The sequence below is a fragment of the Alexandromys fortis genome, unplaced genomic scaffold (assembly GCF_014885135.2).
Source record: "Alexandromys fortis isolate MF-2015 unplaced genomic scaffold, M_Fortis_MF-2015_v1.1 scaffold_44, whole genome shotgun sequence".
NCBI lineage: Eukaryota > Metazoa > Chordata > Mammalia > Rodentia > Cricetidae > Alexandromys > Alexandromys fortis.
Window position 1 is genome coordinate 4,289,725 of NW_026067921.1, and position 12,154 is coordinate 4,301,878.

The following is a 12,154-nucleotide window of genomic DNA, read 5'->3' on the forward strand; positions in this document are numbered from 1 at the left end:
CCTGCCATATGTTCAACAAATACCTATTAGTGACAGATTCTAAATGTCAAGCCTTCTAGGGAAGCAACTGCTGGGCAGAACAGCTGCATTTCCAGGCCTCCCCATACTTACACGTTAGTAGGGGAACCAGAGAATCAAGAAGCAATTCTAGGAATGTAGGAGGCGACGGAAGCATGGAATGGGAATCTGAGCACAGACTCCATGCAAGGAGGAGGAAGGTGCTTCACAGTGAAGAATTCGAGGCCGAGAGGATTACCCAGGAAAAGACAAGGCGGACAACTGCAGCTGAGGGAAACAGCACAGATAAACTTGGGGAGGAAGGGGGTGAACGTCAAGGAGAGCTACTGAGGAGAATGACTGGGGCTCCAGCATTGGAGAGAGGATACTAAAAGGAGGAGCACACAGCCGTAGATGAAAGTGAGACAGAGAGGACCAGGCTGTGGACGGGAACAGGACAAGGGTATTGGGGCCAGAGAGTCCTAGAAGATGGTAAAGGGTCAGAGAGGGTCGAAGATGATAATGGGCTCAGTTTGAGGCAGGCTAAGTTTAAGATGCCCATGAGACCCTCAAGAGGATGTGCCAAATGAGGTCCTGGGCCCTGCAAAAGTGAGCGCTGGAGACAAAGACACAGAATCTGTTGTACAGAAGTGAGAATTGACCTGGTGAAGGGACGAGCTGCTCTTTGGAGATCAGAACCAAGTTCCACCACTTATTAGCAATTGTTGAAACAAGAACGGCGGGGCTGCGTCCCCAACACCCCGGCCGCTTGGCTAGCTTATGCCCAAAATAACAACACACAAACTGTATTCATTTAAGAACTGTTTGGCCCATGAACTCTAACCCTTACAGGCTAATTCTCGCACCTGGACTAGCCCATTTCTAATGATGTGTGTAAGCACCCCAAGGTGCGCTTACCGGGAAGAGTCTAACCTCCGTCCATCATGGTGTCTCTGCTCCAGAGCGCAGAGCTGTTTGGTCTCTCCGGGAGCAGAGCAGAGTCTGACCTCACTTCCTCTTCCGCCCAGAATTCTATTCTGTTTCCTCCTCCCATCTATGTCCTAAGCTATGAGGCCAAGCAGTTGGTTTATTACTTAACCAATGAAATCAACAGATTGATATATGACACTCCCACATCAAGCAATGTCATCTTGGAACGTCTGATGTCATTTCTCTGTTCATACATCGAAGCTAATACCTGAGAGGGTCCCATGGTAGTTAGGTAATAAAGTGTGCAAATTGCTGAACCCACACTCTGGAACATAATGGGATCTTCATAAATGTTGGCCATTATCAGTGGTGCAGGGGCAGCAACTCTTAAAAATATCATGGCATAGCGGAGACCCCCAAAGACTGATGGCAATGTGCAGGAAAAGCTGGAGGAGGAGGGATTAAGAAGGAGCAGACATCAGGGAGAGAATTTGAGAGGTGTCACAGCAACTGGGACAAGAGAGTATGTCAAGAGGGAGGTGGTTAAGACAACCAACAAGACCATCAATAGGGGACAGAGAACAGTTCCCTGAGTTAGCCTCCAGGGTCTCTGGTGTCCTTGGCAGCATGCATTTCAGTGGAATGAGGGCAAAAGCTAAGGTGCAGGGACGTTGGAGTGACAGGAGACCCCCAGTGGGAGCAAGTCCTCTGGGAAATGCAGCAGAGAGTGAGGCTGGAGAGGAGACAAGGGCGGTGTGGGCTGTGCATCAAGCAAATGTTTACATTTTTGCTTATTATCGTGTGTGTGTGAGAGAGTGCCTATGTGTGCATGCGAGTGCATGTGTGCAGAGGTTGCAGAACAAGTGTGGAACCCCTTCTCTCCTTCCTCCTCTTTGTGGATTTCAGGAATGAAACTCAGGTCTCCAGACTTGTACACCAAGTGGCTTCACCCACGGAGTATCTCACCAGCCCCCAGTAAATATTTTCAAATTTGTAATTTAATTTGTGTGCGGATACATGTGTGCACAATGTATGTGTGTGGGCATATATGCCATGACTTATATCTGGAGGTCAGAGGATACGTTTCTGGGGTCATTTCTCTTTCTTACATAGGTTTCAGGGATGGAACTCCAGTTGCCAGGCTTGTTCAGCAAATACTTTTATCCATTAAACTGGCTCACCAGCCCCAAACAAATATTGTTAAAGTGAAAAAAAAAAGAGTCAAGCATCTCTAACTGCTGCTATGAACTGGTTGGGGAAAGGAGAGGTTCAGGGAAAGGAGGGACAGGGAAGGGGAGGAGGTAAGAACTGAAGGGGAAGGCAGGGGCTGACCCTGGCTGGGATGAGGGTGACACTCTCATCAAACAGGGGGAAAAGAGCCTGTGAACAGGTAAACCAGAGATTTGGTGATCTGTCTTTCTCTAGCAACAAGAAGACATGGCCATTGGCTTTCTCCATGAAGAGACAGAGATAGTCAGCACAGGTTAAGAGTCTTGAAAATCTCAGACTAGAGGAAACTGCTGGCCAGGGAATCCAGCTGATCCCCACACTTCTGAACATCTTTATTGTCAGGTTCGAGCTAAAGCAGCCAGATTTCAAAGAAAGCTGAATCCAACTGCCATAAATTGACCTGGGCTTGGGGTTTAAGTGGGGAAGTCTAATCTAAGGTGGTTATGGGGGAAACTCTCCTGCTGTGGGCAGTGAGGCTCACAGAAGTTCAAAGAAAGTGAGAATCAGAAAAAAAAAAATATCAGCAGATAAAATATGTGGTCAGAAAGAAGGGTGAGACTTAGCGTGGGGATCAAGAGCTGGAGTCTTGGGTGAAGCCAGGGGCAGGCTGTAGCCGGGCGACCCTAGAGATGCGGCAAGATGACCAAAGGTGTAAAGCTGCTTTGAGGGGGAACAAACAGACTGAGGCTTGTTAAAAAATGACGGGGAACAATGGCTTCGGGCATACGGAGCAGAGACTGGATTCTGTAGCGGGGTCTGCAGAGGATGCGTTCTGTTGGCCATGGTGGGCGGGCTTGTACATGAGGAGCTGGAGCCGAGGATGGGGGCTGTTTCAGCAATCCAGGAGGGTGACTGAAGGGAGAGTTCCAGTGGGCAACTTGTCACCTCTCTGGTTATTTTCCTCCCATAAGAGTGTGAATTCTTCCCCAAGAAGAATGAGAAGATGGAGTTCCCCTTTGGGTCCGTGGAAACTACTAACTTCCGGCGGTTCACTCCGGAGTCGCTGGCAGAGATCGAGAAGCAAATTGCGGCCCATCGTGCCGCCAAGAAGGCCAAAGCTAAGCGTGGGGAGCGGAAGGGCCAGGATGAGAAGCCCAGGCCTCAGCTAGATTTGAAAGCCTGCAACCAGCTGCCCAGGTTCTATGGTGAGCTCCCCCCGGAACTGGTTGGGGAGCCCCTGGAGGACCTAGACCCGTTCTACAGCACACACCGGGTAAGATCTGCCATTGGGAACATCTGTGCTCAGCTTTTGGCCAGCCCAGGAAGCCCTCATCCCCAGGGAAGTGGCTGTTTACTAAAGAATGGGAAGACGAAACCAAGTCCAAGACCCTTCTCTGTGCACCTTTAAGAACTTGTGATGGGGACAAACTAAATCCAAACCCCCAAAGCAGACAGCTGCTGGGGAACAGGCTTGGAAAGTTGCTTGTTCCCACAGGCGAGTCCTAGTCTAGGGCCTCTAGAGGTGGTGGCTCTCTTTGCAAAGGAGAGTAGGGATTTTGAAGTCCAGAGAGGAATGCCCTAAGCTAGGAGTCTCTATTTTTTTTTGGGGGGGGGGTTCGAGACAGGGTTTCTCTGTAGCTTTGGTGCCTGTCCCGGAACTAGCTCTTGTAGACCAGGCTGGCCTCAAACTCCCAGAGATCTGTCTGCCTCTGCCTCCCGAGTGCCTGGGATTAAAGGCGTGCGCCATCACCGCCCGGCAGCTAGGAGTCTTTAAAGTGTGGTCTTGGAGTCCCTGAAGTCTTCCAGTCTCTCTCATGGGTTACTGAAGCCAAACTGTCTTGAAATAATAGTCAGCTATCATGTCTTTCTTACTTGGTCTTGTGAGCATATAGTGGTAACCAAGGGAGTAACATCAACAACAGCCACTGGAAGGTGTGCCTATGTGCTCCTGGGTTTTAAAGTTTCTTAAGAACGGTGTAGTAGTGCCGTTTTGCCGGACAGTGGTGGACCACACCTTTAATCCCAACACTTGCGAGGCAGAGGCAAGCAGATCTCTGTGATTTCAAGGCCAGGCTTGTCTATAAGAACTAGTTCCAGGATAACTATGGCTATTACTCAGGGAAACCCTTTCTAAAAAAAAAAAAAAAAAAAAAAAAAAATTCGTTTTGTAATGACAGTTGGGCTAGGCAACAGTCTATAAGTATACCAAAATATTTAATCTTATTTAATTATTCAGAAGTAAACCAAGCTATGCTAAGAAATATGTGNAAAAAAAAAAAAAAAAAAAAAAACAATCAAACAAACAAAAACACACAAAAAAGAACATGGTATGTGAGCCTGGTGTGGGTGGCACACACCTTTAACCCCAGCACTCGGGAGGCAGAGACAGGCAGATCTCCGTGAGTTTGAGGCCAACCTGGCCTACAGAGTGAGTTCTATGATGGCCAGGGTTACACAGAGAGGCTTTGTCTCAGAAAAAAATAAAAAGAATATGGCGTATTCCTACTTTCCTGCCCTGTTGCTGTAATAGAATACTCTGACATGAGCAATTTAGGGGAAAGATTTATTAGCTCCTCACCCCATCTACCCTCCATCGTGGTCGCAAAGCCATGGCAGCGGGAGCTCGAGGGAGCTATATTATGCCTGTAGTCTGAAGAGAAGAGCAATGCATGCATGCATGCTAGTACTTAGTTTGCTCTCTCTGCTCTCACACAGCCCAGGATTCTGCCTGCTGATGGTACCACCCACACTGATTGGGTCTTCCTGCCTTGACTAGCACAATAACCCCACCACATACATGCCAACAGGTGACTCTAATCTAGGCCACCGCTCACTGAGACTCTTCTGAGGAATTCTAGATTGTGTCATCTTGACAACACTGGCCATTACAGGGTGTATACACACATGCAAACATGATGTATATACGTGTACATGTGTGTCTGTGAGGGAGGGGTCAGTGTTCTCAGACCCTTCCTCTTCCTCTTTTGGCTTCCTGGCACTGTGAGGTGGGTGTTTTTCCTCTGTGTGGACTTGCTACGTGATGAACTGTTTCACCCAAAGTGACAAGGTCAAGCAAGCATGGATGAAGAGACACCTCTGAAACTGTGCATGGAAACAAACCTTTCCTCCCTTTAGATTTATTTCCTGTGATGTTTTGTTAGAGCTAGGGAACACTGGCCACACACACACACACACACACACACACACACACACAGACACACACTAAACGAGAGTCTTAAATCAAAAAAGCTGAGAGCTAACAGTCTACAGCAATGCCCATGACTGTTTCCTCTTCTGTGCTGCATCTTAGGTGTTCTGTGTAGCCAACACATGGTAAGTCCATGCTTGGGAATGGCAAGGAGCTGGAGCAAGCCATTGCAATGCAGTTTGTAAACAGATAAGGCACTTGGCAATGTCTTTCTCCTTCCTCTCTCTCCCCAAGAACCCACCCCTCCTAAATGCACCGAGGAGGGACTGAGAGATGCTTTAGAGCGAGGTTCAGGCAGTGGAAAGCAGGGGTTTCACAGGACCAGGGTCCTCTAGACAGAAGTGAGTTAAATGTTGAGGTTGGCAGATGGACTCAGTCAATGAAGTGCTTGTTGAACAACCGTAGGGATCTGATTTGATTCCTAGGTCACATGTTGGGGGGCTAAAGTAATCTCACCCCTGAGGAGGAAGCAGAGGCAGGTGGATCTCTGGGGCTTACTGGCCGACAAACCTCACCTCACAAGGCTCTTGAGAGATTCTGTCTCAAAAATAAAAGGAGTGGAAGGGTCCCGAGGAGTGAATTTGAGGTTGACCCTTGCCCCTTCAACTCATGCATATGCGTGCGTACATACACACACACACACACATACACGCAATGAATTAAATGCAACTGAGCTCAGCCCTCTGAGGTCAGAATTCTCTCCCGGGCATGCTGTGTACGCCCAGCCCTTGAATCAGCAGCCTGTCCATGAAGCCTCTCAATGGGCTCGCCCCGGTACTCAGTCAACCGTGGAGTGAGTGAGGATGTGGCTCGGCTCTCTTGCCTTCTCTAACTGTCTGCACCTCCACTAGACGGCCAATGGGTCGCGGTTCTTCAAACAGGTCTTGCTCTTGAGCCTGAGAGGAGGCTGCCCAGGATCTGGCTTCTCACCGCAGTCCACTTTTGCTTTTGTTCTAGACATTCATGGTGTTGAATAAAGGCAGGACCATTTCCAGGTTCAGTGCCACTTGGGCACTGTTTCTCTTCAGTCCCTTCAACCTGATCAGAAGAACCGCCATCAAGGTGTCCGTCCACTCGTATCCTTTGCACGCATGCACCTCTGTGCTTTAGACGCGGGCTCTGCCGACAATGTCTGGCGTCTTTCTTAGAGGTTAGCAGCGGAGCTTTCCGCCAACTGAATCCCGAGACCATGACGTCATCACACTGAGAGCATTGTTTGTGGGTATTTTAAATCTATCTTGTCTGTGTTGGGTGTATGTGTGCACACCTGTGTGCATAGGTGCCTGTAGAAGCCAGGAAAAGGCTTCCGTTCCCTCAAAGCTGGAGTTACAGACGTTTGTGAGCCAACTGATGTGGGTCCGGCCCTCTGATAGAACAGCAAGTGTTCTTAACTACTGAGCCATCTTGCCGGCCCCTGTGTGTGATCTTTGTGTTCTCAATGACTCCCCCCTACCCCAATAGTCTCCAGACAGAAGAAGTGCTCACACAGACCAGGGTCACTGCCAACTCACCTGGATACAGCTGTGGAAACACAACTTGAAATGATTTTTCTTGTGAGGCTCAGCTGATAGTGTTTTCCTAACATGCATAAAGTCCTAAATTCAATCCCCAGGACCATATAAACCATACATGATGGTGCGTGGCTATAATCCCAACATTCAGTATCAACCAGGATACTGGAGGATCCTAATTCCACTTCATTCTCAGCAACAGAATGACTATGATACCAGATTGAAATATATAAAACCACATCCAACCCCAAATGTCCTCTTTTTTAAAAGAAATATTTTTATTTTATGTGCTGCATTGGTGTTTTGTGTGCATGTATGTGTGAGGATAGCAGATTCCCTGGAACTAGAGTTACAGACAGTTTAGCTGCCGGGTAGGTGCTGGGGATTGAACCTGGGTCCTCTGAAAGAGCAGCCCGTGCTTTTAACCGCTGAACAAATGTCTCCAGCCCCACCAAATGTCTTCTTTATGAGGTGAGTTTTACCAATGCCCCAGGCACAGCCTTGCCATCAAACATGGCATGCTTTTTCTATGTTGTAAGGTAATAAGATGTCAGGCTCTTTGGGACCAGAGGCACAAGCGTGAGTCGTTACACTATCCTCGGCCATGCTGGGGAGATTGCTCATGACACAAAAAAGAAATGCTTCCCGGACAACAAAGAGAACATGACATGACAGGCTGAGCCCTGATCATCTTCCATGGGACCTCACCAATCATGAGGCGCTGCCGGTACCATGAGTTACTCTCAATGCCAGCAGGTTAAAGATACAGTTTGTCCAAGGATCCTGCCACAGAGAAACGTAATCAAACATCTTAGTCCCCAGGTCTGCATTACCTTGGCTGCTTTGGGGTGCACCAGATGCCACCTCCAGTTTTGTTTATGTTCTGTGTTTTTATTCAATCCAAGCCAAAGCAGTAAGACAAAGGAGGACTTGGGCTTGGCCTCCAGGCGTCTCTCAAACTGGTATTTCTCAATGACAGGAAGTTGGCTTCCAGGAAGTTCATGTTCAGAAGAGCCTTGGCCTGTTGTGTGGCAGACAGTAGCCCCCTGAAGGGACTCTCTCTTCCTCTACCCCATCCCAGCCACTGTGGAGCAGTCTGGGAAGTTGCCGATGGTACCCGAGCTAGGAAGCCTGGCACAGAGCCATCCACATGCTCACTCTGTAACTATCCTGCCTGCCGATGCACAGCCCGTTTTCTCTTGCTGTGGTTATCTTTGTGGCTACCCAACAGGAGTTCTGCTTTCTGAATTGAATCTTAGATTTATTAGATTCTTCAGAATACTTCATGATAATAGCAGGCCCCCAGTGGCTAACTACTTCCCAAGTGTCAACACTGTCACCGGCACAGAAGCCTTGATGAAGGATTAGAACCCCATTTTACAGATAATGAAACCAACACACAGAGGCATCTGATAAATGTCCCGAGGTCACAGGTCCAGCCTGCGGCATCTCAGGGGCAGGGTCTTCAGCGTAGAGGCAGACAGAAAGTGAATGGACACAGAGTAAGGTAATAATTCTCTCAGTGGGCCTTTTCTATTTGGGTAAAATGTTCTGGGCATTGAAGCAGCAAGACCCAGTTTTGCATCTGAAGGACCTCAGCATGTTCCTCCTTTGAGACAATGAATGGGAACGCTGGGCTTTCTGTTCATTCCCCTTGGCCTTCAGTGCACGAGTGATCAGGTGACTGGTCACTGGAAACATCTCTTGCTTTCACCCATTTTATAGAGTGATTTTTTTTTAAATTGTTTGCAGGTTGGGGTTTGGTAACCTGAATTTTTTCCAGATTTTCTTCTGTTTAAAACTATATCAAGTCATATCGTGATCACTTATTCACTATATAAATTATATTGTTCTGTGTGAAACAAAGCGAGGGCTTTTACTTTTAAAATAGTTGTATCCGAGATTCAAGATTTTAAACATTCTTCCTTCAGCTAGCTCTGTTAGAGTAGCACTGTTCATCAAAACTGCTTCTTACTTTCTAAAGGAAGATCAAAACAGTGTCACGGAAATCTCAAATAAAGAGAAATAGTCAACGCACAAACCATCCTCCATGGATTACAGTTAAATTAAGTTAAATTATGTTGAGATAAGTAAATAACACATAATTAGAAATAAAATTTCTCTTAATAGCCAAGTGACAAGGCATGGTCTTTCTGTCTTGAGATCTGATGAATGACTAATTCCCCGGTGGAGTCACACTGGACAGAAGTCTGGTGAGGAATCTTCCCCTCACAAAGTATGCACAGATATACTTAATTTTAATCAGTTTGGTGACTACGGTCCCAAGCAAGATTCGATCAAAATTGTAACTCCAATCCCATTTTTGTGAATACCTTCACAGACATGCGATATCACGCAACTTGTAAGGATCTGCAGAACTGAAGATATAATTTAAATTTCCATCCTGAGTTAAGTCTCCCCCATGAGAACATAATTCTTAGCTGTCAATCAGCAGGAAAATGTGGTTTCATTGGTAGAATGTCTCTATTCGGACAGATGTCTTCCTAAGTAAATCTAGAATAAAAATGTGAAAGCTGTTTACAGAAAACTAAGATGGGTTTAAATATTTCTGCTTGAGCTGAAATGACGAGGGACGAATTTTATCCTTACCCTGTAAGTAACACTTCTCTCCAGATGGCGGTTTCTCCTTTGGAAGGGACTTAGGAGCTCCTCCAGTCCTGAGGCATTGTCTGCCCAGGAGAGGACTGCTTTAGCTTCTTCCTAACTCCATTTATTTACTCCTGCGCACTCTTCTTCCTTTCAAAGCCACCCTCCCCTTTTGAGTATCCCTTAGTCAAGGCTCCCTCCTCAGAGCCTCTCTCTGACGTGTAACATCTCATTCTCCTTGGAATATCCCTTCAGAGCCAGCATTTCACTTCCTGGGCCTGCTTTGGCCATCCCAACCCAGAATCCATTGCTTCAGTGTGGTTGAGCTCAGCTTAGGGAAACAATCTAACTAAAGTGATTTTCATAAACAGTAATAACCTCTACCTGGTAACTATGGTTACCGGGCGGCATGACACAGCATGATTCCGAAAGGCTATGAAGACTCATCATGCCGTTTGCTCAGATCCTAGCTGTATGTGATGAAAGCTGCCCTGGGTTTAATATTCCACGCCCTCGTTATTGCTATCAGAGCTGCTTCTACTATCGATAATAAAGACAGACTTCTCAGATGGGCAGGCACTCAGCCCCCGTGAAAGCCGGTGTTAGCTGAGTCACAAGCTTCACGTCCGGCAGCAAAGTGACCCAAGGGGGCTGAGGGCAGATGGAGACTCCCACTTGTCCTTAACGTGGCCTCACAGCTGGTTCTCCATATTCATTACCATCACGATTTTGTTCAACTGTGTATGCATGACCCAAAGCGAACTTCCGGAGAAAATCGAGTGAGTAAAATCGCCACCTCTCTTGTGCTTTCTAGCTGTCCTCGCGGCCTGTTTGTTTGTTTGTTTGTTTGTTTGTCTCGCCAGTCTTTACCTTGATAAGTCTGAATTCTGTTGCCTACTTGACTTTGCAATGGTCAGGTTTCTTCTGCGTGCCTTTTTCCTAAGCACATGTATAGTTTTGAACTTCAAGACAGTGTAGATTAGTGGCTCTCAACCTTGACTCCACAGTGGAACTTTATGGATGCCATTCAAAACTCTGTTGCCAAGAAGGTCTGTTGTCATTAGACTTCAATGCCCTGGGCAGATGAGTCCTCCCGTCTACACACACACACACACACACACACACGCACATGCACACACACACATGCACACACACATGACACAATGAGCTAAGCATGCGAGAATGAGGTGCAGGGAAGGCCTACACTAGAAGAGGCAGGGCAAAAGAAGAAAGGATTATGAATGGCGGCTCTGGGATCCGTTCACAGAGTGATATGCTTCGAAAGGACTGCAGCGTTTCTAGGTTGCCTGTGTCCCTGGTTGGTACATGAAACCTCTATTGCTTGAGAACAGAAGAGTTTTCTGGAAACAGATGTGGCACCACAGCTGGGAAGGTGTCCCTGCCCCTGCTCAAGCCTTCAGACATAACAACAGGGTCTCTGAAAAGCTCTCTCTCTCTTCCCCCCTTACATTCTTGCTATCTTTAAAAGTAACACATGCCACAATAAAAACAATGCCCCATCTCGGTTAGGAAAGGGAGAGAAATCGTGTAGCCATTTTAGCTGACTCTGGAAATGCCATTCGATAAAGTTCAGTTTCTGCTCATGATGTCAAAACTCTGAGAGAAGTCAAAACAGAAAGAAATTATCACACTCTGATTTAAAAAAAAGCATTAATTCTTCAAAAAGCAGTATCCTCCAAAAAGGGTTTTCATTTATCAAACGTAATTGTGAGCATGGAAATCTCTCTCTTTGAGATGAAAGAAGAAAAATAAATATCAGAGACTTCTATTTCATCCGTTCAGCTTCATCGAGGGGGTTCTGGCCAGTGTAGTAAGCCAAGAATAAGAAAAGAAAAGTACATGAGTAAGAAGACTGCCAAACATGTCACACTTTACAGAACATGATCCAGAGTACACAAAATACCCAGTGTTGCCTAGAGAATCTATTAAAGACAGAGGCTGGCCCAGCGGCTAAGAACCTTGCCACTATTGCAGACGATCAGATTAGATTCCCAGTCCTCACATGGGCAGCTCACAACTGCCCAGTCTGTGCTCACAGGCACGAGTGCACACGTCCACGGAGGGCAGCTCTAGGGAACTCAACCCCCTCTTGTGGCCTCCAGGAGAACCTGCATTCGTGTGCATTTGAACACACACAGAAGATACACATAAATAATTAGTGAATTAGATCTTAGTCTACTAGAATTAATAAGACTGTACATCGAGATAGCTGTGTGGATTAATATACATCAACCAATTATGTATGTATGTAGCAGCATTCTACAAGCTGGAAATAAAATAATTTCCAAATTATCATTTACACTGGCATTTCAAAATATCAAGCTTCTAGAAACAAAAATACCAAGGCATTGAGTAAATTACAGAAACAACCCCAGCAAATGGGGAGATAATGCTATGTTGTTAGACTGCAGGTCTCAATATTGAAGAACGTGCACAGATGAGTAATCAATGTAGTGTTATTCCCAATCAGTCTCAACAAGCATTTAGTGTATGTGGAAACACAAAGAGTAAATTATAGCCAAGACACTTTGGAGGAAGGAAAACAGGGGAGGAGCAATTGCCCCACTGGGGTCAAATTGGCTTCAAAGCCATTGCTGCGAGGTTAGCCAGGCTCAAAGCAGAGCAGTGCATGCATGCATGCGTGCGTACGTGTATGCACGTGTGTGTGCACATGTGTGTTTACGTGTGTGTGTGCGTGCACATGTGTGTA

General features: G+C 46.6%; 1 protein-coding gene across 5 annotated transcripts in view; it reads left to right on the forward strand.

The window, feature by feature from the left end:
- Positions 1 to 3,100: 3,100 nt before the first annotated feature.
- Scn10a (sodium voltage-gated channel alpha subunit 10) overlaps positions 3,101 to 12,154 on the forward strand; it is a 90,923-nt gene continuing 81,869 nt past the window's right edge. For all 5 annotated transcript variants that reach the window (XM_050141558.1, XM_050141560.1, XM_050141559.1 and 2 more), the window contains exons 1-3: positions 3,101 to 3,370; positions 6,263 to 6,381; positions 10,122 to 10,202. In XM_050141558.1, the coding sequence (XP_049997515.1) occupies positions 3,101 to 3,370; positions 6,263 to 6,381; positions 10,122 to 10,202 (470 nt within the window). The remainder of the gene's footprint in view (positions 3,371 to 6,262; positions 6,382 to 10,121; positions 10,203 to 12,154) is intronic.